The sequence below is a fragment of the Hyperolius riggenbachi genome, chromosome 5 (genome assembly GCF_040937935.1).
Source record: "Hyperolius riggenbachi isolate aHypRig1 chromosome 5, aHypRig1.pri, whole genome shotgun sequence".
Classification (NCBI taxonomy): domain Eukaryota; kingdom Metazoa; phylum Chordata; class Amphibia; order Anura; family Hyperoliidae; genus Hyperolius; species Hyperolius riggenbachi.
Window position 1 is genome coordinate 95,916,519 of NC_090650.1, and position 26,071 is coordinate 95,942,589.

Genomic DNA, 26,071 nt, shown 5'->3' on the forward strand with positions numbered 1-26,071 from the left:
TATGACAGCCGATCGCCGTAATTGGCCGGCTGTGGGGAGGGAGGGAGCGAGGGAGGGAAGGGATTTAAAGGAAGAGGGTTTTTTTTTTTAAATACGGCAACACAAATATTTATTAAACAAAAAATAAACATGGGGGGAGCGATCAGACCCCACCAACAGAGAGCTCTGTTGGTGGGGAGAAAAGGGGGGGGGGGGAATCACTCGTGTGCTATGTTGTGCGGCCCTGCAGCTTGGCCTTAAAGCTGCAGTGGCCTTTTAAACTAAAAATTGCCTGGTCACTAGGGGGGTTTAGCCCTGCAGTCCTCAAGAGGTTAACAACTGGGAGGGGTGATCAGCACACAGGACAGTTGGAACTGTGTCTCATGCTCCCTGTCACCTCCTTTCAACCAAAAAGATGGCTGCCCTCATAAAATTAAACATTTGCCTGTTCTTTTAAAACAGGGTGGGTAAGAGATTATATTACCTATCTATTTTAATTAACATAACTAATGTAACTTAATGACAGTAGGTTTGTTTAGGCTGAAGTTCCTCTTTAAGTATGTGGTCAGATGTACTTTAAGAAAGATCCCTATTGTGAATCTAAATCATCAGGTTTCCCGAATAAAATATATCTTTGCTTTTTAAAGGACTTATTCTAATAGAATCACATTATTTTTTAAAGTTTAAACATTAAAAAAAGAAATTGCAGCTTAATGTTTCGTAGTACATATTAACATAGCATTTCAGAGTTCATAGATTTAGACAGCTTAATAGCAACTGTAAAGGTTAAGAGTGTCTTGAAAGAAAAAAGTGAGGTCAAGTCTTACATTGCACATTGATTTACTAGGAAATATTCAGGTTAGTGGATGCCATGCAATGTCAGTTTCTGCAATACATTTTTACATACCTCTCTTTCTGTGCTTACAATTTGCTTTAAAACATTTCTAAAACCTGCCCGTTTTGTTTATTTTGCTATACCAAAAATCTAAAAAAGCACTTCATGTAATAGACTGTAGTGTAACTGTGATAACCAATTTCTTCCAATCAAAATCTACTCATTGTACAAATCAATAAAAATCAATGCCATTCATTTTGGCACCAGTGTTTGTTACAATGCTGCAGAAATGCTGTTTCTGGGAATTTTCTGTGTTAATTTTGGTACTGGCATTTGGCTAATACACAGCCAAAATTGTGGGTGTATATTTAGTACCAATAGAGGAACTCCAGTGAAAATAATGTAATGAAAAAAGTGCTTAATATTTACAATAATTATTTATAAATGATTTAATCTGTGTTTTCCCATTGTAAAATCTTTTCTCTCCCTGATTTACATTCTGACATTTATCACATGGTGACATTTTTTACTGCTGGCAGGTGATGTCTGTGGAAGGAGATCAGGGGCAAACGCAGGATTTTTAAGGTGGGGGGGGGGGTTCCTGAAAGGTCCGGAAGCACTTATGTCCCCGAGTGCTTCCGAAGACAGGTGGCTCCATACTGCCCATGCACAAAAGTGCGCTGGCGTATTACGGAGCTGCCTGTCTTTGGAAGTACTCAAGGACACGAGTGTTTCTGAGGGCTTCTGGTAGCAGCAAATTTGAACGGGGGACAGCGATGGAACAACTCCCCGAGAGAGGAACGGGAGATAGACTTAGTTTGGACAATTCAGTGGAATATGGCACAGTGTCACATAGCGCAAGCGATAGCCATATGATGCAGGGTTATATGCATCTGCGGAAGATGGCGGTGCTATATAAATACTAAATAATAATAATTTGCCTCACCAGGATTGCACTTTTATTTAGCTTTCCTGTATGACAAGAAGACACAGCCAGCCAGCACTAGGGAAAGAGGGAAACAAAGGTGAATGAAGGAGGCTGGTGCACACCAAGAGGGCTTCTGAGCGTTTTTCAAATCGACAGTGATTTGAAAAGCGCTTGGCTAATGTTACCCTATGAGGGTGTTCTCTCAGCAGTGTTGTGATTTTTTCAAAATCGCAGGTATATTGCATGTAGAATTTTTTTGAGCAATTCATTCAGAAATCGCTCTGAAAATCGCTTCACAAAATTGCACTCACTAATTGCTAGCAATTGCTATTGTGATTTTGGCGTGCATTAGCCCAGTAAGAGGAGGAGTGGAGAGAGACTGAGAATAGCCTGAGATGGAGCAGAGAGCGTATCTGTATTGCAGAAAGCAGCCCTCCTGGAGTCTCGGGACTGTCAAAAACTTTTCACCTTGTATAACACCTTATCCACACATGCAGTCATTATAACAATGAGGAGAGACCAGACAGGTGTTTGCCCACAGACCCTCCAGGCAAGCTCTGCATCATGCTAGGGATATTTACCAGATTGCCTGCCCTCTAATTGCACTTTTATCAGCTAGCCTTGTGTTTCACCTGAATACACCAGACACAAATCTCTGAATGAAAGGCTGCCTGGGGGGAGATTGCCCCCCTTCCAGCCAGCACTAGGGGAAGGAGGAAAACAATAGTGAATGAAAAGAGAGTATCTGTATTGCAGTCCCACATCGCTACTTGCACGTGTCTCCTGTCCCTGCCAGCCAAATCCAAAAAAGCCTCTCACACAAGCTGCAGGTAGCCCTCCTGGAGTTTAGGGACTGTCAAAACTTTTCAACCTGTGAAATACCTTTTGTAGCTGTCTACATGCAGTCTTTACAATAGTAAAAGAGCTGAGTTTTTCCCACAATCCCTGCAGGAGGCAAGCCTTTACCATCTCGCCCGCTTCAGCGATTTCAGGGAATTTTTTTTAAAGGGACAGGAGTCTCAGGGGGGTGTTCCATACACCCAGAACCCTGGTCTGGATACGCCAGTGGAGATGATGCATTTTTGGTACTAGTTAGAAACAGCTGTTATTTCCCACAATGCAACAGGGCTACCACAGTGTGATGTCAGCACCCTGGTGCTGACATCACACTGTGGGAGGGGTTTTACCACAATATCTCAGCCATACAGACCCCCCTGAGGATCTGTTTGAGAAAAGGAAAAGATTTCTTATGGGAAATAGGGTATCAGCTACTGATTGGGATGAAGTTCAATCCTTGGTTTCAGTTCCTCTTTAAGATGATAAAAAGGTGATTATCAGTTAAGTGTTGGCAAGGATAAGGAGTAATGTTGGTCAAACGTGACACAGTTTGGTTTGGATTTAGTTCAGTCAAATGTATCTTAATGTTTGGGTTAATTTGGGAACTGAATTCAAATTCCATGGAATTGGCAGTGAGTTTCCACTGGTGCCCATTTCTGTCAGTTTTCAAAAAAGGCTATCCAGTGTATTATAATTATTGTTTACTGTATGTATAAAGTGCTAACATATTACACAGTGCTGAACAATAGATAAATAGGTAAACAAACAAGGTACAAGATCATGCAATGGAGTTTAAGTCTTAGAGACCACATAGTTAATGTCCAAGTCAGTCCACAGGAAGAGTACCCGAGAAAGGGGTCCATGATCCAAATTGGATATAATGAGGGGAGGATCCTGACTGAGGCTTACAATCTAAAGGGAGATGGGTAGTTTTCATCAGTTTTTATCAGTTTTCATCTGTTTTCTGTGCCTACGTTAATAATGGATGAAATCCATAGATATTAGCAGATGACGAAGGATGTCTAAATAGTCACCACCTGAATGATAGAAATATTCGCGTTTCAAAGTTTAACTTAAATGACAGATAGTTGTGGGTGATCTGAATTTGAACACTAACACTAATTAGGAGGGTTTAGTCAATAGGGTAAGAGGAGGTTAGTTTTATAGATTAAAGATAGGCATCAGGAGGGGGTAACATTAAAGAAGGATGTTAGTTTAAGGTCCCAGGAAAGGGGGGAAGAGGTAATTTGTAAAGTAGTAGGTCAAGTAAAGGGAAGATGTCATATGCTAGAATGGGATTTCCTCAAGAAACGGTCGTCTTTAGGGGAGGAGGAGGTGGGACAGAGTGTGTGTGTATGTGGGGAGAGGGGGGGGGCATAGAAGGGGAAACAAACAGAGAGTGAGTGAGGGAGCAAGACAGAGTGTGGGGCAGGGGGTGTTTTGCAGTATATTTGGAGTATGCAAGTTCACTACCAACAAGTGTCTTCCTTAGAACTGTTGCCTACTATAATCAGGGCCGAGTCTTGAGTTTTAGCTGCCTGAGGCAAACTTGTGAGAATACGCCACCCCCCCCCCCCCCCCAATTTGGAATGATCACACAGCACCCGACAATTTACTCTGCTTCATTTAATGTTCTCACATGACATGCTGCAGCTCAACAGAATAGCACACTGGCTGGCTGTGACTCTGTGACAAAAAAACTGCTCACCCTCAGCCTCAGCTGTTAGTGTAAACACAGTACAAACATGTTGCCCCTGTAATCTCTATGCCTGATGCAAATGTTTCACCTCGCTTCATGAGAGAACCGGCCCTGACTATAATTCGTTCACAGCACTCAGCATGCAAGCAGACATTTCAGCATCACACATTTATATTTGCTGTTCTAATTAAAGATTCAGAACTGTTGATGATGCTTGCTGAAATATTGGTGTGTGCATTGCAAAATAGTAAGGGGCAGGGACACCACTTTCCTCTGAGCCCCATAACAACTACTATGGCAATTGCTATAGTTCTTCTGATATGTACATTTAGACTTTTTTCTATCTAGTGTAATAATAACCTCACATTCTGCCCAATCCCCTGTGCCTAACACTATTCACCCCTCTCTTTCTGCTATGGCCATCAGCCATTTTTTGACCCTGTCTGTCACTAATCATAACTACGTCTCTCTGTACCATTTGTTGAAAAGTAACCCTGACCTTTAGCCTACACCTCACCCAAATTTTCACCCTTTAAATGGTGTCTATCCCTTAGCTACCTATCATTAGCCCTGTGCTAATTACTTTGAAAAAAGTAATGAAGAGGGCTGTTGGAGTTAGCAAATCACTGAACAACAGAGACACAACTGCATGCTAAATATAACAATTGCTAGAAACCTTAATTTGCTTTTCTCAACTTCGGTTTCATAGGATGATTGAATTAGCATATTACAATAATTTACTTACTCATCAAATATGGGGGATACATTTTTTGAATGTAGAATAACTGACTCTGCTTTATTCTAGAAGATCAAGTGAAACAAAAGGACTAAAGTTTAACATAACATAAGCAGAAATAGAAAATAGAATTATTTCTTAAGATGCTCATCAAATATGCAATCTGTATGTTTTATTTAACTTTCATTTTAGATTTTACATTATAGATCACTGTTTCTGGTCTTTTCAATGACTAAAACAATACATTTCTCTCATTTTTGATCAAATAAATTATTTTTGTAGTCCATCTCTGACACTAAATGGAATTGCAATAAAAAAAATTCAATTTCCTGGTAATTCATTAAAAAACAGAATAAAATAGAATGAGACATTTTTATTGCTAAGTATATGAGCACCATTACGTCCAGCTGGTTGTTCTGTTGGCTTTATCCCCTTGGCCTGCTGCTCTTCCATAGCTCTGGTTGCATCATCTGTGCATTCAGTAATGCTGAGAGTCATGCAGGTGTTGACTTTGATTACATAAATGTTGAATGCATGGTTCTGTCTTCTTTGGTTTAGCCTAATCCCAAATCGTTCATTAAGTTCAGCTACAGCCAGCTACTCCACTTTTTAGATGTGTCTACGGTGTCAAGGCTAAGGAGTTATTATTTAATATTATTATTAATTTATAAAGCACCAACATATTCAGTGGCGCTGTACAGAGTAAGAAACAAAACATGGGGTACATAATACAGACAATGGTTTACACAAAATATAGACACTGGTACATAATACAGAATAGGTAGTCATAGTAATTACATTGACAAATTTAACATGAACAACAAAATATATTGTAAATTCCTAGACATGATAGGATAAGAGAGCCCTGCCCTTGTGAGCTTACAGTCTAAAGAATTAGGGAGACAACAAAATGTGGGGCAATGTATAATATGCATACCTAGAAGCAGTGTGTTTTTAGGTTATATTTAGTAAGGAGTACAACTTGACCAGAGGTTGATGGCCTAAGTTAGTCGAAAAAAGTGAGTTTGGAGGGAATGCTTAAAGATTTCTAAAGGTAGGAGAGTTCCGGGTGTGTTTTGGAAGAGGATTTCAGGGGAGAATGGGGGGAGAGGCATGTAATAAATCTTGTATATGTGAATGCGAGGAGGTGATTCTAGAGGAGGGAAGAAGGCTGTGTGCTGATCTAAGATAGCATTTGAGGTTGTATCTGGAAACTAGTAAGGAGATGTACAGGTGAGAGAGATTGTGGAGAGCTTTCTAGGTTAGGGTTAAGAGTTTTAAATGCATCATCTGGTTACTTGGCAGCCAATGAAAAGCTTGACAGAGAGGAGCAGCAGAGGAGGAGCAAGAAGAAAGATGAATGAGTTGAGAAGCCAAATTGAATACAAACTGGAGGGGTGCCAGACTTCTGGTTGATAGTCCACAATGTATCTACCATTTAGCTCTCCATAGGCCCTATGCAATTTGAGTTTCTTATCAGCTCAAATTGCATAGGGCCTATGGAGAGCTAAATGGTAGATACATTGTGGACTATCAACCAGAAGTCTGGCACACTTGACATTGCTTAGGAGTTACTGGCAAATTCAATTGCCAGCTTCTACTGGGAGATGGCAGAATGAGAAGAGCCTCACTCTGGTGAATAAGAGTCATTTGCCTGACCATTGATAGTAGCTGCTGGGTGATGTTGGAGCAAGGTTTGGTGCTATGAAGCTCTCTGTTAGCTCCACTGAAACCTCATTCCCCTATTACTGCACAATGACTCCTTGGATACAGAGGAAGATTGTGGAGGTTGGGGAGTGGCCTCTGATCAACATATTTTGAGTGTAATCCACCGTAAATAAAAATGCCTCATGCTTGAAAGGCTATATAGCAGCACATTTATATATCACATATGAATAGCACATCTGGTTGGGGAAAGATGTTCTTATTTACTACCATACATAAATATCTTGCTTTTTTTTTTTTTGCGATTGTATATCAGCTTTTCCTAAGTGTAGTGTCACCACTTATAATCCTATATGGTTTTATCTTTGCAGGTTTGAAGACCCTCCGATGTGGTGATGAAAGTGGATTTCCATCTTCAGTCTTTTTCAAAGTTTTTGATCCATAGTTCATTGCTCTATACAAATCAGACTTTTAACAACCCTCCAAAAACATGACCAATGCATGCAGACATTTGCTGAATTCTGTAGAATTGTTTTAATCTCCCACCGCATTTGTATAAAGACATCTAATGTTGAAATAAATACTTTGTGCTTTGAAAGTGCAATGAAGAAAACAAAACACGTAGCTGGTGTTTCCGGTGCAGGAACCACACTTATCAGAGGGATGTACAAAGTGTGTAGCACTTCTGGCAGAGATGCAGTTAAAAGTCTGTTGAGACCTCACTCATTTCAGTCCACTTATGTTATGTCAACGGCTGGATCTCTAACATCCTGTGTATCTTTTCTTGTGGAAAAAAAGTAAAATGCTGTATGATGGTAATTATGTAAGCCGATTTAGCAAAATAAAAATATTTAAACCCCTTTTCAAATTCAGCTTTATAAATATTGTTTATTTCACCCGTAAACCTTGTTGTCAAAATTAGAATTATGAACTTCTTATAATATAACATTACACTATCGCTAGAAAAACCTGTACCTGTAATCTAAAAAATGCACAAATTAAGTTTTTTATTTGTTTTTTAAAACCACATTGCAGAAGTTTCATGAATTTTAAGGGATTGTAGACACTTTTTTTTAGCATATTAATTGTGTTTACCTATTGGGCCTAAGATGTCAAGTTCTCTGAGGATAACATAAGTGATCCAGATAACCTGGACCAGATTTAGTAAAAATTATCCTCTGTTAAGTGGTGGAAATGTGCCATCCTCACCTGGGACATGAAAAATAATAATCAAAGATGCTTAGAAGTGGGCAAATTAGTGGACGTGAAACTGCAGTTTCATGAAGCAACCACAGGATTTTTTTTAAAATAAATGATGTACTGTATGTCCTGCCTTTATTTACAAAAATAGTCTTCACTGTGGACAGGACAACCACAAACTTTCAATCACATAGTTGCATATTTACCAACTTTTTAGCAATCTCCACACCCCCTTATTCAGTTTACTTTTTCTCTTAAGTTTTCTCCTAGGAGTTTTTTCTTTTGTTTAAAATAATTCATCAACACTCTACAATTAAAGAATTACCAAAAAGTATGTAAAAAGAAGTACTGTCAACATTATTTTAAGTATTTTCTTACTTTTTGGTGGCTTAAAAAGTATTTTATTGATAAGGTTTGAAAATATCACCTAGGAGATTACGTAGGAGGAAAATTAAATTGGATAGGCCACTGGCCTTTATTCAATTCACAATTATTGGCTCATATCCTATTAACAGTTCTTCTGAACTTTCTCCAATGGTTGTTTTCAGACCTTATCAATAAAATACTTTTAAAGCCTTAATTACCTTTTTACCTACTTTTTAGTATTTTTTTATTTAGTGCTGAAAAGTTAGAGATGAAAGATAAGATGTAAAAATATCTCCTTGGATAAAAATCAGGAGGAAAGTTAATAGGATATGGTCCAATTTCTCCTAAGTTTTCTCCTACATGATATTGTTACACCTTATCAATAAAATTCTTTTTAAACCACCAGCAATCAAGAAAATACTTTTTAATTTTGACAGTACTGTCAAAAATAATTTTGACAGCACTTATAGAATAATTTTAGCAGTGCTGCTTCATTACTTTTGGGTACTTTTTCAATTGCAGAATGCTAAAACGTTATCTTAAACCTAGGAGAAAAGGAGAATTGAATATGGGCCACTATGTTTTATGGTGACTAGGACAAGGGTTGCAAACTTTTACTATAAAATAGACAGTTTAAGAAAATAGCTTTCCAGTGTTCCGTTTTCTGGATCATAATCATATTTGTTTTATCTGTACCTGAAGTGACTTTAAAATTTTTGTTAGCTAAAAGGGACTGTCATTTTTCTCTTGTAGTGAATAATTCTATAATGCTGGGAATACACGGTTCATTTCTGGCGCTCGATTCTCCTCTCAATCATTTTTGCCTCTCGATTCTGCAGTCAATTCTCTTATCTTCCGCTCGTTTTTCTTATCTTTTACATTCACTTCTATCAGAAATCGAGCGGGGAAAGGATCGAAAGGGAGATCGGACATGCTATCGAACCATCTAATCACCTGAAAAACGAACCGAGTGATCACTGTTTACTAGATGTTTTTGTTCTTAATGGAGCTTGTTTTGTTTTATTACAAAAACAATACTTTTTTGCATATCAAGACAGAGGATGAGCTCCAAAGACTGGGCCTTTGTCAGTGATATTTCATGATTTAAAATTTAAAATAAAAAAAAATACAAAATCTATTTTGTGTACTAAAAGTACTAAAACTATCGCCATACATTTTTAATTGAATTGAGAGATCTCAATTTGAGCAAATATTTTTTTAGATTTGATTTGAACACAGTAAGGGATGGTTAGATCCCCTGCAAATTTTACGAGAAATTTGATTGGCCCAATTCCAAAGCAGGCCTACAATTTGCATTTGGTATTGTTGGTAACTTTCAAATGTTGTAACTCTCTGGGGACCATATTCAATTAACTTTTTCTCCTGAGTTTTCTCCTAGGAGATAATTTTTCATCTTGTATTTTAAATATTTTTGCAGCACTTTGCAATAGAAAAAGTGCCAAAAAAGAAGGTGAAGAAGTACTATCAAAATTATTTTGAATATTTTTTTGCTTGCTGGTGTTTTAAAAGGCATTTCAGTTACAATTTGGGAAAATATAACCTAGAAGAAAACTCAGGTGAAAATTGTAATTGCACATTGGTCAGTGTCTCTATTAGGAAGGATTGTCAATGACTGTTTTTGTGAGCACCTGGGCAACATCTGGACAGTCCTAGTCCTGACAGGAGCTGCTTCACATGCTCAGAGACAATAATAAAAAACCTCATAGTTGTTATTTCTTTTTCTAACCAAAACTATGATTAACATATTAGCTGGAGTTATGATTTAAAGTCTAAAAATCTTACATATTCTTTCAGGATAGATTCAAGTTCTGTTCTAAGCTGAAGATTACTTCTCTTTCCAAATGGACTTGAAGTATGCCATTTCTTAGTCTCGGACCACACTTGTCCATGCGGAAAACATGTACATTTTTACATATGTGATTTTTTTGCACAAAATAAAAATTTCTGTTTGTATAAACAAACATGCACGCTATTCCACAGCAGCTGGAGATTCTCTATGGAAAAAAAGAACACGATGTGCCATATTTGTAAACAAAAAATGTTTTCTCCCATGGGACAATCACATTCAACTGAGAACCATTCCATTGACTAACATTGATTTAGAGTTGTAATGCAATTTTGCATGCAGTTTTGACACGTGTTGCCCCAGCCTTAACCACCTGAGCGGTCTGGACGAGCTCAGCTCGTCCAACACCGCCGGAGGTCGCCGCTCAGGCCCTGCTGGGCCGATTTTTATCAAATAAAGTGCAGCACACGCAGCCGGCACTTTGCCAGCCGCGTGTGCTGCCTGATCGCCGCCGCTCTGCGGCGATTCGCCGCGAGCAGCGGCGAAAGAGGGCCCCCCTAGCCGCCTGAGCCCTGCGCAGCCGGAACAAAAAGTTCCGGCCAGCGCTAAGGGCTGGATCGGAGGCGGCTGACGTCAGGACGTCGGCTGACGTCGATGACGTCACTCCGCTCGTCGCTATGGCGACGATATAAGCAAAACAAGGAAGGCCGCTCATTGCGGCCTTCCTTGTTTATTATGGGCGCCGGAGGCGATCGGAAGATCGCCTCCGGAGCGCCCTCTAGTGGGCTTTCATGCAGCCAACTTTCAGTTGGCTGCATGAAATAGTTTTTTTTTTATTTAAAAAAAACCCTCCCGCAGCCACCCTGGCGATTTAATCAGAACGCCAGGGTGGTTAAAGGACCACTATCATGAAATAGTGTAAAACCTGTTGGTTCTGTCAGGTTTTAATACTTACTCTAAGTGACAGCAACATAGGAGAAAATTAATTTACATCTCATTTACTCTAAAAGAAACATACTTGTTATTTGTATGTGTTTACATGTATTTTAACTTTTACAATTTTCGCTATAGTGGTCCTTTAACCCCCTTGGCGGTACGCAGTTTCTGAGGCTGCGTCCACCGGGAGGTTCTTTGTCCCAAAAAATGTTTTTAACGCTTTAGCTAGCATTTCGCTAGCTAAGCGTATGTCCAAAGTTGCTCCGGTCCAGGCCATGCCCGCCGATCGCTGCCGGCTATACGAACCACGCCATGATCCCACGAAAAGCGCAGTTTCCTGATCGGCTTCCGGCGTTGCTATGGCGACGAGTGGAGATGACGTCATGATGTCATCGACGTCTCCGCAATCCCGATCGCTGTTATCGCGAAGCCTGGAGCCGATTGGGTGGCCGTGGGAACGCTCGGGGGTACGTATACCCGGAAGCTATTGCGGGCGATCGCAGGGGACCGGAGCAACTTTGAGCATACGCTTAGCTAGCGAACCGCTAGCTAAAGCGTATAGCAACATTAAAAAAAAAAGCGTCCTGGGGCCATGTGATCCTCCGCGGCGCCTACCCCATTTGTAGCACGGGGTTACCACTAAGGAGGTTAAGAAAGGTGAAGGTTGACAACTGACATTCATTTTCATTGCACTGTCAGCAAATATTTTTTTTTCTATCAGTTGAACCATAAAACTAAATAAGCAGCTTTTCTAACAGCACCAAGAAACAACTTTCCTGCAAATAAAGAAACTGTACACTTTGGGGAAAAAACCCTCCCATAGGAGGACAAACTAACATATCTAAAAAAAAATATTTATCAGTATTCAGATGATTCAACCAATCTTCTCATGACATAGTCCCTAATCATGCTGCAAAAAAGCATCTGCCCCTTTCACAAAGCGGGTTGGATGAACCCACAGTGTAAACATACCCAGAGTTTCACATAAACAAACCAAAACTGGTGATCATGCATTATTTACTGATCTACTTAAATGCTTTTGTCTGCAACTAACTGCATCTGATGTTATTGGTGACTGCCACTCTAAAGACTTTACACAGTAGTAAAATCAAGCCAAAGCTGGACTTGACGGTAGTATATGTACCTTATGTAGGCAACTTAAAGCGGACCCAAACCAAACATTTTTTTTATTCAAAATATTTAGTTGCACCACTCTGACACATACAAAGATAAATAAACACTCCTTTAAGCCTGAGCATTTCAGTGCATGCTTTTCACCCTTCTCTTTTCATAACTAGAGTTATACAGGTGGCAGCTATTACTTCTGAGATTAGTAGGAGGTTTTAGATCATGGGTGTGTTTGTCATCAGCTACCCTCCCTCACAGGGGTGCCGTCTATGTGAACTCTCACACAAGCTGAGATCACCTCCCCTGTGACATCATCAGTAGCAGCCTGTGTTTTGTTTTTGTTTTTTATCTCCTCCACCAGTTTGCCGGAAAAATCCCGGCAATATGAAAGGAAGGGAGGGGTTCCTCCAATAAATGTAAAATGTTTTATATTTGTCATCATGCAGCTGAAAAAGGCTGCTATTTATTATTATAATTTAGAAAATAGATTTTATTTCTGAAATCTTGTATTTTTAATTTGGGTCCACTTTAAATCTTTTATTTTGCCAAATCAGTTTAAAACTAAAAGATTACATTTCAGCAACTACTGTATTTTTGGACTATAAGACTCACTTTTTCTCTCCAAAAGTGGGGGAAAAAGTCACTGCGACTTATATTCCAAATGCAGGAAATTCCTGACTTGTGAATGCCTGCCAATACGAACCTCCAACCCGCCGCAATGTTGGGACTCCCTGTACTATGCCTATGCAGAGGAGGACACGGGGGACAAACTGAGGATACAGGGATACACAAGAAGTACAAGGGGGCATGAGGTACAAAGGGGGCATAATCCACAAGATGCCCCTTCACCATGGATACACCAGGTTTCGTATATATGTTTTTTCCCCTGGTTTTTGTCCTCTAAACCTAGGTGTGCCTTATGATCAGGAGCGTCTTATAGTCCAAAAAATACTGTACATTTAATTTTATGTTCAATGGTGTAAACTGTTAATATACCGTACCTATACTTAACCTCCTTAGCGGTAATCCTGAGTCAGGCTCGGGACGGCAAGCCGCATAACAGGATGGTAATACCATAGCTGAGTGAGTTTCATGCAGGAGCTGCTGCAGACCTCTCTGAGACCTCTCTTCTTGTTTGTAGGGTCTAAAAGCTTGTGAACAAAATGTTATGGCTTTTAGACCTTAGATCTGGAAATAATTATGACGCCAGGGAGGTTAAGTGTGCTTATAGCTTTATTCTGAGATTTTTTTTCTAAATAAATATTCCTGCCCCATATAACTTCCTAATGGTTACTCCTCTGCCAAAGTCCCTTCCAACTTTGCTTACAGGGGCCCTCAACTTCTGGGGTCACATAACCCCGCCCTGACGCTGCTGCAAATACCCAAACACCCAAACACCTCACCTCCAGATGCTGACAAAGACCCAGTAAGAACGTGGGATCATATGTGGAACTTTGGGGTACTTGCAAGTTGAGGCCCTGTGACATTCTTGAGGCATTCTCAGTGATATGTGGGGGGTCTGGAGGGAGAAGGGCAGAAGGGAGTGGAGCAAAATATACTATTGTAGTTACGCTATGGATCCTGCTCAATCATTTGTTACATAGTTATTTCAGTTGAAAAAAGACATATGTCCATTAAGTTCAACTAGACAAGGTACATGTAATGTACAGTATTTGCATTGCATTGCTAATTTTAGCTCATAGTTATTATACTGGCCTGTTTATATGCTGTCTGATAGTATTGAATAAACTGTTTCTGATACTGGGAACAGAGGATGCAACTTCTGGTCTGATCGATGGGAATCGGACGATTATTTCCATACTGTCCAATCTGTTTCTGATCAATAAAGTGATCATTTTTTAAAGTTATAATCAGAAAATTGATCCCTTTATCATGCGGGATTAGTTTGGACATGTGCACATGATACAACTTCCCCTCAGATTACCCGTTGATCGGAAAGGAAATTGCATTGTGTGTTCGCAGCAGCATGTTCCCTTTCTCTCTCTCTTCTTGTAATTTGTGTGCAGGTTTGCTTATAATATCTGTGCAGACCTTATCAGAGCTTCAGTATACAATGACTAAAGAGAATCAGACTAGTTATCAGTCATTTATTGATATAAACAGTGTGACTAATGCTGGGTACACACCATACGTTTTTCCTCTAGATATTAGATAATTTCCGATGTGTCAATCGCGTGGAAGATCGAGCAGAAAAACGTATTGTGTGTACCCAGCATCACATGCCAGAGTTTAATAATGATGACTGGGCTGGACTGAAATGTAATTTTTCATTGTCTTGGAAACCTAATCTTGGCCATGTAGCATAATAGTGAGAGTGGAGATTCAATAATTGCACAAATGCAGTCACACTCAAATGCACTCATGGTGAGATGAGTTAAATCCTGGATTGAATAACTACTTTATTGGATTATTTTCTACCACAGAAAAATGTCTGTGGTAATTTGTTACTGAATCAAATCACTAGACTTTTAGGATTTTTTTTTACAACGATCCTGTTGCGATGCAAAAGACAATATCACTGCATCACATCACAATGCAATGCAATGATATTCATATGGGGCTTCCACATCAAGTGTGCTGTTGCGTGGTGCAGCAACAACAACAACAACAAATAACATTTGTAAAGCGCTTTTCTCCCATGGGACTCAAAGCGCATAAGCATGGTCCGACCATCGTGGTACAGAGGAAGAATTTTATAAGTCCGGAAATGCCAGGCTAAACAGGTGGCTTTTCAGTCTGGATTTGAATAGCTCCAGGGATGGTGCTGTCTTTACTGGGTGTGGCAGGGAGTTCCAAAGACTAGGGGCAGCATGACAGAAGGCTCTATCCCCAGATTTTTTGAGGTGCACTCTGGGAGTGACCAAGTTTATAGAACTTGCTGATCTGAGGTTGTGAGAGGTGTGGTGCAGCTTCAGCAGGTCCTTCATGTATCCAGGGCCCAGATTGTGCAGGGATTTGAATGTCAGCTGTCCAATCTTGAAGAGTATTCTCCATTCTACTGGTAGCCAGTGCAGTGAGCAAAGGATCGGTGTAATGTGACAGTGGCGAGGCTGGTTTGTTAGCAATCTGGCAGCAGCATTCTGCACTAATAGCAAGCGACGCAAGTCCTTTTTGGGGAGGCCAGCATAAAGGGCATTGCAGTAGTCCAGCCGTGATGTGATGAAGGCGTGGACTAGGGTTGGAAGATCCTCTGGGGGAATCAGATGTTTAATCTTTGCAATGTTCTTCAGATGAAAGTAGGAAGATTTAACTACAGCAGGTTCTGATACAGTAACGTACAGCATGCTGTGCATTAATCGGGCGAAATATGCACTTACAGAGGCTGTGAGTCATACTTTAATTATACTGTATGCCTCACTGTATGGTCCCACCCCAATGTTACTGTGCAATGCCACTTTTCGGTTACATTGCGATCTTATCTCAACGCAATGGACTTGGGGCGAAAGGGAACTTATCATTGTGGCTGTTTTATAGCAGTTTATTTCGGCACGTCATAGGCTAGCATCAATGCTATGCTGCACGGCCCGCATAACGGTAATTTGGGGCTCCGGCGATTGCAAGACCCAGAATTACATCTCCCCCCCCAAGTTGCAACAACTTGTAGGGGGAATAGTATTAAACGCCGCCGGGGAGTTTAGCTGAAGCAGGGAGAGCCATCATTCGGGTCGCCCTGCGCCAAACTGCCCGGCACCAAAACAAGATGTACTAGTTTTATAGTGGTACTGGGCGGTAATTATTCAGACAATGAAGCAGCCATCTGTGTATATTGACCTATTATATTACAGTAACATTATTTTATACTACTCCTTCCATAGTTTTTAGCAGCTGACTACAATGTAACATTTAAATGGCAATTTTTTTGAGCGCATCAAGTGTAATAAACCTTCATAGATAAAGTGTTTTGAGGTAGCTACGGTAACTTTATTATTTTGTTGGCGTTTTCGTTTTTTTATGGTAAAATAAAAAAATATGTATGCTTAAAGGGATTTTACCTTAATGTTGTGTTAATGTTTCTGTATTTATTTCATGTAAATATTAAATAAGGTGTATAAAAAAGTCATTGTTTACCATCTCACCTATCTTCATTAAAGTGTTTGCAGATGCAAATATTGTCCATTTTCAGCAAAGAAAGATGTCATTTGCCCAGTGGAACCTATTCTCAGCATAGACGCTGCCTCCTCCTGTGTCCTGTGTCTTGGCTCAGGATCCCCAGTAACAATGGAGAAAAGACACAGGAGGAAGTGTGCTAGTAGATAACACTCTGCACAGCCCAGGGGAGCACATTAAATGAAGAAGACCCAGGGCCACCTTCAGGGTGCAGGGGGTAATCCTGTATTGAGCCCACAGAATGTCAGGGGTCCAATAGTGGCAGGCCCTCTGGCAATCATCAGGGACATGTTGTGATGTGTTTCATGTCCTTCTGCACAGTCTTCCTCCTCCTGGAGTATCTCTTACAAGCTCTGCTATCTGCTCCTTCTTATCCATGCTGACATTGAGGGGAGGGGCTGAGCTGAGCAGAGCAGACCAGAGAGTTTCAGAGAGGTGGAAGACAGCTAAGGACAGGTAACTTTACAGAAGAGGGCACTGTGAGGGGACACAACAGCTGTAAGGAAGGAGAGGGGTGGCACAAGGAAGACGAGAGATGTTTATTTGATTAGATATAGGGACTCAGGAATGTATTTCTTTCCTGATCTGTTCTACTGTTTGCTCCTGTCTTAATTATCCCTGTATACACTGGCTGCAGCAAACCCCCTGCCCACCACATACTGAGCCATGAAACGGAAAACTGTCTCTTGCACCCCCTGCCCCCACTGCTGACTCAATTATCAACAAAAGCATTAGGTTTTGCTTACCTAGCATCTGCAAACTGAGAACACATGCAAAGATGCTGGGGAGACCTGAGGGACCTGGCTCCACAGATTTCCTGTAGATCTCAATCTGTATACAGTAGGCCATCAACAAGTGTATAGGCACCTTTAGGCTTCCCTCTTAGTTAACCCTCCTGGCGGTTTGCTAAAAAATCGCCAGGGGGCAGCAAATCTTTTTTTTTTTTTTTTTTTTTCATGTAGCGAGACAAAGTCTCGCTACACGATAGCCGCTGCTCAGCGGCATCCCCCCAGCCCCTCCGATCGCCGCCGGCGATCGGCGATCAGGAGATCCCGTTCAAAGAACGGGATCTCCTGGAGGGCTTCCCCCGTCGCCATGGCGACGGGGCGGGATGACGTCACCGACGTCATCGACGTCGTGACGTCAAAGGGAATTCCTATCCACCCCATAGAGCTGCCTGGCACTGATTGGCCAGGCAGCGCACGGGGTCTGGTGGGGGGCGGCTGCGGCGCGACGGATAGCGGCGGATCGGCAGGTAGCGGCGGCGATCGGGCACTGCACGCAGCTAGCAAAGTGCTAGCTGCGTGCAGCAAAAAAAAATTATGCAAATCGGCCCAGCGGGGCCTGAGCGGTGCCTTCCGGCGGCATAGCCCGAGCTCAGCTCGGGCTTACCGCCAGGAAGGTTTTAATACAGTTATTAATAGCAGGGCTTAGAATAAAGAAGCAGTAGTATAGTCTCTTCTGCTATTTTAAAGTTTTACATTTACATGTTATTTCAGCAGTGTATATATTTCTGGAAACAGTGATCACTTTACTGCAGAACGTACATTTTTCCATCATATTGTTCAATTTGAAAGGGCCAGGTTTGTGATAGACATAATAGGAAGTTCAAAGAAAATGGTGGTTCACTCAGGTAAGCATTGCCCTTACATGTGAGGGGCTGACAAGACATGACAATTATACAGCAAAAACATAAAAAAAAATAAAGAACCTTATGCTTAACCACTTAACGAGCCGATCGGCGGACCTAGGTGTTAAGTGGTTTTACATGGAGGCCTTTCCATGTCAGTTCACGGAGGGTGTCTCCGTGAACAACCTGCGAGCCGTCGAACGCGGTTCGCAGGCGAAATGTAAACACGCGGGGAAGAAATCCCAGCTGTTTACATCATACGGCGCTGCCGTGCAGCAGCGCCATAAAGGAGATCGGCGATCCCCAGCCACTGATTGGCCGGGGATCGCCGGCAGCTGATAGGCTGAAGCCTATTAGAGGCGGTGCAGGATGGATCTCCATCCTGCGCCACCCAGGGGAAAGAGGAGAGGGAGGGAAGGGGAAGGAGGCGGAAAATCGCTGCGGAGCCCCCCCCGCTGATCGAAAATAGCCGTCGGCGATCAGACCCCCCCCCCAGCAGGACATCCCCCTAGTGGGGGAAAAGGGGAAAAGGGGGGGAGTCTGGTCGCCCTGGCTGTCTGCTGATCAGTGCTGTGGGCTGGAGAGCCCAGGCTGCACAGATCAGCGCGAACAAGCCCGGTCCTTAAATGGTTAACTCACATGAAGTCGTGAACACACTTCAATATAAACTGATTGTAGGTTCCATATAAAGCTTCACTTACATTCAGGGAACCCGAGGTGAAAGAGATATGGAAGCTATTTCCTTTTAAACAATGCTAGTTGCCTGTCTGTCCTGCTTCTCCTTTGCCTCTAATACTTTTAGTCCCAGACCCTGAGGAAGAATGCAGCAGATCAGGTGCTCTGACTGAAGTCTGACTGGATTAGCTGCATGCTTGCTTCAGGTGTGTGATTCAGACACTATTGCAGCCAAGTGTATCAGTAGGACTGACAGGCAACAGGTATTGTTTAAAAGGAAATAAATATGGCAGTCCCATATCTACCTCACTTCGGGTTCTCTATAAGAGAAAACTCCAGGGTCAGCATCAAAGTCACTATCATTCTGGGTCCTTATACTAGTGTGTGCTAACTGCTAATTCATCCCAACCAAATTATGAGTGCACCCACAATAAGATCCAACAATTCAGGATGAACCAATCAGAGACCCAGAGAGCAACCCCATGTAGGGCCAATCTCAGGTTTTTTAACAATCAGATCTGTGATTCATTACAGATGCTCAATGTGCTCAATGTTTGTGTAGTTCAGAAACCCTAGATTGGGTTTGGCCTTGATGCTGAATCTGGGGGTTTTCTATATATTGAAGGATATGTGGAAGCAACAATCTCTGGTTACATATTTTACACCCGAAGAAGGGCTTTGCCCGAAACATGTAGCATGTGAGATTTGTTATTAGCACTGCTCCAATCCAAGGTTATTGCTGCAGCCATTGGTTTGCTGTCTTCTTTGCACATTATATTGGGGGATATGTGGAAGCAAATCTCTGTTTAAATTGGAGGTGGAATTTGTATCTCTTGGCTTCATGTGATTTTTTTTTATTGTTATTCTAGTTAACTGTTAACCTTTATTGAAAAAAAAATATTTAGGGCTTTTCTTAACAAAGGTGAATGGAATGTTCCCCAGAAAAAGGGTGATATCTCCACTCTAGAAAGGCAAACTCCTCCTAGTCTGTATATCCACTCAAAGGGACAGTTACTTGGCAGTTTAATTTTGAGCCATAATATGGTATGCAGATTTTTTTTTATTTTTTATGTTTTTTTCCCCCCAAAATACATAGCCAAGTTCAAGGTGTGCATCAATACTACATTATGCAAGCATAGCACTGTGAGTACAATATTATAGTCATGAACAATTATATTTAAAACACTGGCTTAGTACCAACATTCAGAATACAGTAAACGAAACGTAAAAACATGGCAAAAGATAATCAAGGTAGTAAATTCTCTAAGTTGAAGAGAGTGATTATGATATGAAAAACTGTGCAGTCAAATATATAAGAAACTTCACTTTCATAAGGGCCCATTCACACTGGGGCGTTGCGGTAATTTTACCGCACCTCACCGCATGCCAATGAAAGTGTATGGGGACTTTCATACTGACGCAGTTGGCGCAATGCAATGGAAGAGATGTTTTCACCACATCCCCAACGCTCGGATAGACCTACGTTACCATGCGGTTATGCATCGACCTGCGGCAATGTGCGGCAGACCAGAAGTCATGTAAGTCTATGGTGAAACAGGGATGTAAAAATGATGGCGGTTGCACTGCAGCACACATGCGCGGAAGCTTATTTTTTAAAATATGCTTCCATGCACTTCTGTATTTACAAAACAGGAAGTGAGCGCAATCGAGCGTCACTTCCTGTTTGTCAGCCAAAAGGGGATTACGCCATATAACACCCCAATCCCCGAAGGTCTGTTTCACCGCTGCCGCCAGTCCAGTCTGAAACTGGCCTGAAGTGGTTGTGCCAGAAGACTTGTAGGCTAACCATTCTGCCAAATCAAACTGACATTTCTCACTTGTTGCTGAAATGGTGTGAATAGGTATGCATCACAAAGTTACTCCTCTGCTCAAACTAGGAAGAAAGGAGACTTCCAGTTTCCTCATTAAATTCAACAACCCAGGGGTAAGCAAACTCTTTTTAATCGGGCCACATTACTCTTGAATGCAGCCTGCTGCATGAGCCCATGTCTCCCTCCTTTCATGCCTCCCTCCCTATGGACTTCAGCAGGAAGGAATGATTGTGTATAACTTACTGTCACGATTTGTGTCAGCAAGGAACAGAATTCTGATTATTAGGTGATCTGCAGTATCACCTATAATGCAGATATATACCTGATTATATGGTGATTTGCAGAATCACCTATAATACAGGTACTGTATATCAGAAAGCTGATGTGACAACAAATAGCAATATAGTGATTGGTGCAACAGTAGTACTGATAGATTTAGCTATACCTCACCAGAGGAGCTGGTGGGTACTATCAGTATAGCGCCCCTCACCAGAGTCAAGGGACCTCTGGTGAGAGTAGAGTGGTCAGACTAATCGGGTTGGCAACAGACAGACAGATGCAGTACAAAATCGGAAGGCAGAGACAGAAAGATATAAACAGGCAGAGTCAGCAGCAAGATCAGATGGGCAGAGGTACAGAATCACTGAGCAGAAGAGTAGTCAGAACGAGCCAGAGTCATGCACAGATAATTACACAGTAATGAATAAACGTTTAGGCTATCAAACAATTCCTATCTTGTGTGAAATCCCCGGTTTCCTCCCGGATCAAAGCACACTGGAACTATCTAAGGTCTGAGCGCTAACACCAAGTATTCGCAACAGCAGACAAGTTGCGATTGATTCAGCTAGGCTTATGAAGCAGAGGAGACCCCTCCGGGACGCCCCCTCCTATCAGCCAATAAGGAGCGGCGAGCATCTCCTCTGACGTCAGCCGACCGGCCGGTCTGCTGACGCGCCTCCTCCCCGCATAAAGGTCCTGTCTGTGCGTGCGCGCCCGTGATAATGCAACCCTATGTGCGGCTGACAGACCCGTCCTCGGCGTAATAGACACCCGAGGCACGGATAGATTGCTAGGCAGGGAGCTGGAGGCAGTTGCGGTGGTAGCGCTGTTCACCGCAGCTGCCTCTGCCATGTTAGTTACAGTACCCCCCCTTGAGGCGTGGACTCCGAAAACATCCTGCATGGCTTCTCAGGATGCAACTCATGAAACTTTTTCCTAAGTTCCTCAGCATGCATGCGATGAGCTGGCACCCAAGATCTCTCCTCAGGCCCATACCCCTTCCAATGAACAAGGTACTTGTGAAGAAATGCGGAAAAGCCGCTGCATGGACGCAGGATGAGGCGGCTGTTTCCGCGGCTGGCATAGCGGAACGCGGAGAAACCGCCGCGTCACAGGCCTGCTACTGACAGTCTGATCAGGCGCGGGGAGGCCACCGCATGTGCAGATAGCGGTGCGTCTCACCCCGCGTGCAGGCCAGCAGAGACATTGCAAAGTGTGACTGGTGTGGCTGGGACTGATAGTCCACACAGGTTCAGAATGACGCGCGCGCGCGCTGAGAGGCAGAGTTTATATGACAGCCAGAAGAAGGTCAGCTGACCAAGCTGGTCAGCTGACATTTCCACCACTTTTCATTGGTCCAGCACTTAAGGGTGGCGCTGGAGAGCGCTATAGTATATATACTGGGTGCTGGTCATTTCTCTGGTGTCTGGCGTTGCAATCACTACGTGGTAGCACTCAGGCCTTGTCTGTTTCTGTGTTCTAGCATAGTTTTCAAAGGTGTTGACATCAAGGAGCTCACACCTTAGCATTAGGAATATTGAATTGTATTATTTGTTATGACCTTCTGCCTGCCTGACTATTCCTCTGAACTCTGATCCTGTACCTTGCTATTTCTGATATCCTGTTGCCAATCTCTGCTCGTTCCTGGACTCTGTACCTGCCTCCTGATTCTGTACCTCGTTATTCTGATTCTCCATTGCCTGACCCTGCCTGTTATTGGATTCCGTATCTGCCTTCTGATTCTGTACCTTATCTGTCTGTGTGTTGACGACCTGGCTTGGCCGACCTCAAGAACTAGCCTTACTGTTAGAGGCAGTTCCCAGATCTGTTAGTGACACCCGCTCATTGGTGTCACTCACGCTCTGTCCTTCCCACATTCAGCTTTGCTCCTCCCCCGGGAGTATCTAGGCTTATGGAAGGAGCATACTTCTGTGCAGTATTCCTTACTGCCTCGGTACCTACTCCTTAGGTACAGTTCTCTAGTGTTACTGTTACACCCAAACACTCACTTCTCTCTCAGGTGTCCAGAGGTTAGTAGATATATCTGATTATTGGTGATACTGCAGATCATCAATAATCGGGTATATTCTGCATTCTCGGTGATACTGCAGATCACCGGTAATCAGACCCTCTCTGTGTTACACCGATCGTTACAGAACGCCAGACCAAGATGCAAATGGACGCACACACTGACCGTCTGGGCGCACTTGCCACTTCGGTGGAAAACATCAACCAAGTGCTGGGCAGCCACAAGACTGTGATTGAAGCCTTGTCTGGTTCGTTACAAACCCTCCAGACAGCAGTGGATGAGGTGCGATCCCCTCCTAGCTCTGACATACGTTTGCCTGTACCTGAGAAATTTTCTGGTCACAAATCTGACTTCCGAAATTTTAGAAGTAGAGTGTTATCTTACTTTGAGTTGAGACCCCGATCTTCTGGAACTGTGGCCCAAAGAGTCACATTTATTAAGACTTTGTTATCAGGCGATTCTCAGACGTGGGCGTACAGTTTGCCCACTGGATACTTAGCCCTCACCTCAGTGGGCTATGGCAGTAATTTACGACGACCCAGACCTTGCTGCGTCTTCTGAGCGGAAGCTCAAGCTTTTGCGTCAAGGCAAGGGTCTGGTCGAGGATTACGCAGCAGAATTTAGGAGGTGGTCAGTTTCAGCCAGGTGGGACACTTATGCCCTCTTAGATTGTTTCTTATCGGGACTGTCAGATGAGGTCTCAAATCTCATGTTGAGTCTGCCTGAACCTAAAACATTCGATGAGGCCATTTCATCGGCCATTCGAGTCGACTGCAGGCTACGTTATCAGAAACAGACCCAGGGTAGTAGTCATGTAAAGATGGTGTCCTACGCTGCGCCCCCAGTAACTCCACCTCCTCCCGTCTCGCCTCCACCCGAACCTATGCAAATTGGTCGGTCGAAACTATCCCAAGTGGAGCGAAGACGTAGGATGTCTGAGCAGCTGTGTCTTTACTGCGCAGAGGGGGGGTCATAGAGTACGTAATTGTCCCAATAAGTCGGGAAACGCTACCGCCTAGGAGTTGTAGGGGGTAACACCCTAGGCGCGCGTCTCTTACCCCTAGAAGATAAACGGTTACTTCTTCCTTGTACTGTTACATGGGAAGATAAAACCGAGGATTCCGAGACCTTTGTTGATTCAGGCTCTGCAGCAAATTTTATGGATTTCGAATTTGCATAGAAATTAGGTATTCCGCTCACCCCGGTAAAACCACCCATTCAGGTTACGGCAGTAGATGATTCCCCCCTGCAAAATAATCATCCGCTGTCTCAGACACCAGAGGTGGAAGTCACCGAAAAATTACAGTTTTTTGTATTAAACATGACCACCTCCACAGTCATCCTTGGCATGCCATGGTTGCACCTTCACTCCCCACAGATCAATTGGACCACTGGGCAGTTAACTAGCTGGTCAACCCATTGTTTCCAGCAGTGTTTAGGGAAGGTGACATTGGGCCAGACCAGGATTCATTTGGAGGGGGTACCAGTACATATTCCGAGTATTCCGATGTGTTCTGTCCCAAGGCTGCTGATATGTTACCTCCACATCGCCCGTTTTATTGCCCCATCGATCTCCGATCTGGTTGTATGCCCCCAAGGGGTCATCTCTACAATCTGTCTGGGCCAGAGAAAGTGGCCATGCAGGAGTACATTCGTGAGAATTTAGCCAAAGGGTTCATTCGCCCCTCTCGGTCGCCCACTGGTGCAGGGTTCTTTTTTGTTAAGAAAAAAGACAGAGGCCTGCGGCCATGCATAGATTACCGGGGCCTGAATAAAACCACAGTGAAGAATCACTACCCTTTGCCCCTGATAGATGACCTGTTCACACAAGTTACCAACGCTAAGATCTTTTCGAAATTAGATTTACGGGGTGCATACAACCTGGTGCGGATTAGAAAGGGCGATGAATGGAAGACGGCCTTTAACACGCCCGACGGGCATTACGAGTACTTAGTGATGCCCTTCTGGCTGTGTAACGCCCCTGCCGTCTTCCAGGAATTAATCAATGAGGTATTCAGAGAGGTGTTGGGCAAATTTGTGTTAGTATACCTGAATGACATACTTATATTTTCAAACAACCTCTCTGAGCACAGATCACATGTCAAATTTGTATTGGACAAACTCAGACAAAACATGCTTTACGCTAAATTGGAGAAATGCATCTTCGAGGTGACATCTGTCACCTTTTTAGGGTACATAATTTCCACCTCGGGCCTGTCTATGGACCCTGCCAAGGTCTCTGCTGTGCTGGAATGGCCTCAACCTGTGGGGTTAAAATCTCTTCAGAGATTCTTAGGCTTTGCCAATTACTATAGAAGGTTCATAAAGAGGTACTCCACTGTCATTGCACCCCTCACGAGTCTCACTAAAAAAGGGGCAGATACTACCCACTGGTCTCCAGAAGCTCTGCAAGTATTCTCCACTTTAAAAAACTTGTTTTGCTCTGCACCTATCCTAAGACACGTTGACACTTCTTACCCCTTTATTGTTGAGGTGGACGCCTCGGAGGTCGGGGTAGGGGCTGTGCTGTCTCAGCGATCAGGGTTGCAGGGTAGATTACACCCATGCGCCTATTTTTCTCGTAGGTTCTCTCCGGCAGAGAGAAACTACGACATAGGCAACAGGGAGCTCCTGGCCATCAAGTTGGCCTTTGAAAAATGGCGTCATTGGTTGGAAGGAGCAGAACATACGATCACAGTTTACACTGATCACAAAAATTTGGAATACATCGAGGGGGCTAAGAGATTAAGCCCCCGTCAGGCTCGATGGTCTTTGTTCTTCTCGAGGTTCAGATTTATAATTACGTACACTCTAGGTAGCAAGAACATTAAGGCAGATGCCCTGTCCAGATGCTTTGAGCCAGAGACAGCACAGCCCTCTAACCCAGAGACCATTGTCCCACAAAGACTGGTACTAGCAACAACTGAGACATGGAAAGACTGGACGGAGACGTTTAGGGCCCTTTCAGCAGGACATCCCGGAGGGGAAGCCTGAAGGGGTTATGTTTATACCACTGCCATTCCGTCTTCAGATCTTTCAGATGTTTCATTCACACAAAAATGCGGGACACCCTGGGGCCTCCAGAACACAGGATCTTGTTGCCAGGTGCGCTTGGTGGCCTTCTCTGGCAACGGATTGCAAGGAGAATGTTAGAGAGTGTGCGGTGTGTGCAAAAAGTAAGCCCGCCCGGCTGGCACCTGTGGGAACGTTGCAGCCCTTGCCCACCCCGAGTGAGCCGTGGACCCACCTGTCCATGGATTTTGTGGGTGAGCTTCCCAGGTCTGAGGGCATGTCGGTCATTTGGGTGGTAGTCGACCGCTTTAGTAAAATGGCCCATTTTGTGCCCTTGAAAGGACTCCCCTCGGCCCAGGAGTTGGCCGAT

At 43.1% G+C, this 26,071-nt stretch overlaps 1 protein-coding gene across 1 annotated transcript in view; it reads left to right on the plus strand.

Moving 5' to 3' along the window:
• NPY (neuropeptide Y) overlaps positions 1–7,547 on the plus strand; it is a 69,532-nt gene extending 61,985 nt beyond the window's left edge. Inside the window, exon 4 of the mRNA XM_068238652.1 lies at positions 7,051–7,547. Coding sequence (XP_068094753.1) covers positions 7,051–7,075 — 25 coding nt within the window. The 3' untranslated portion in view covers positions 7,076–7,547. The remainder of the gene's footprint in view (positions 1–7,050) is intronic.
• Positions 7,548–26,071: the final 18,524 nt, after the last annotated feature.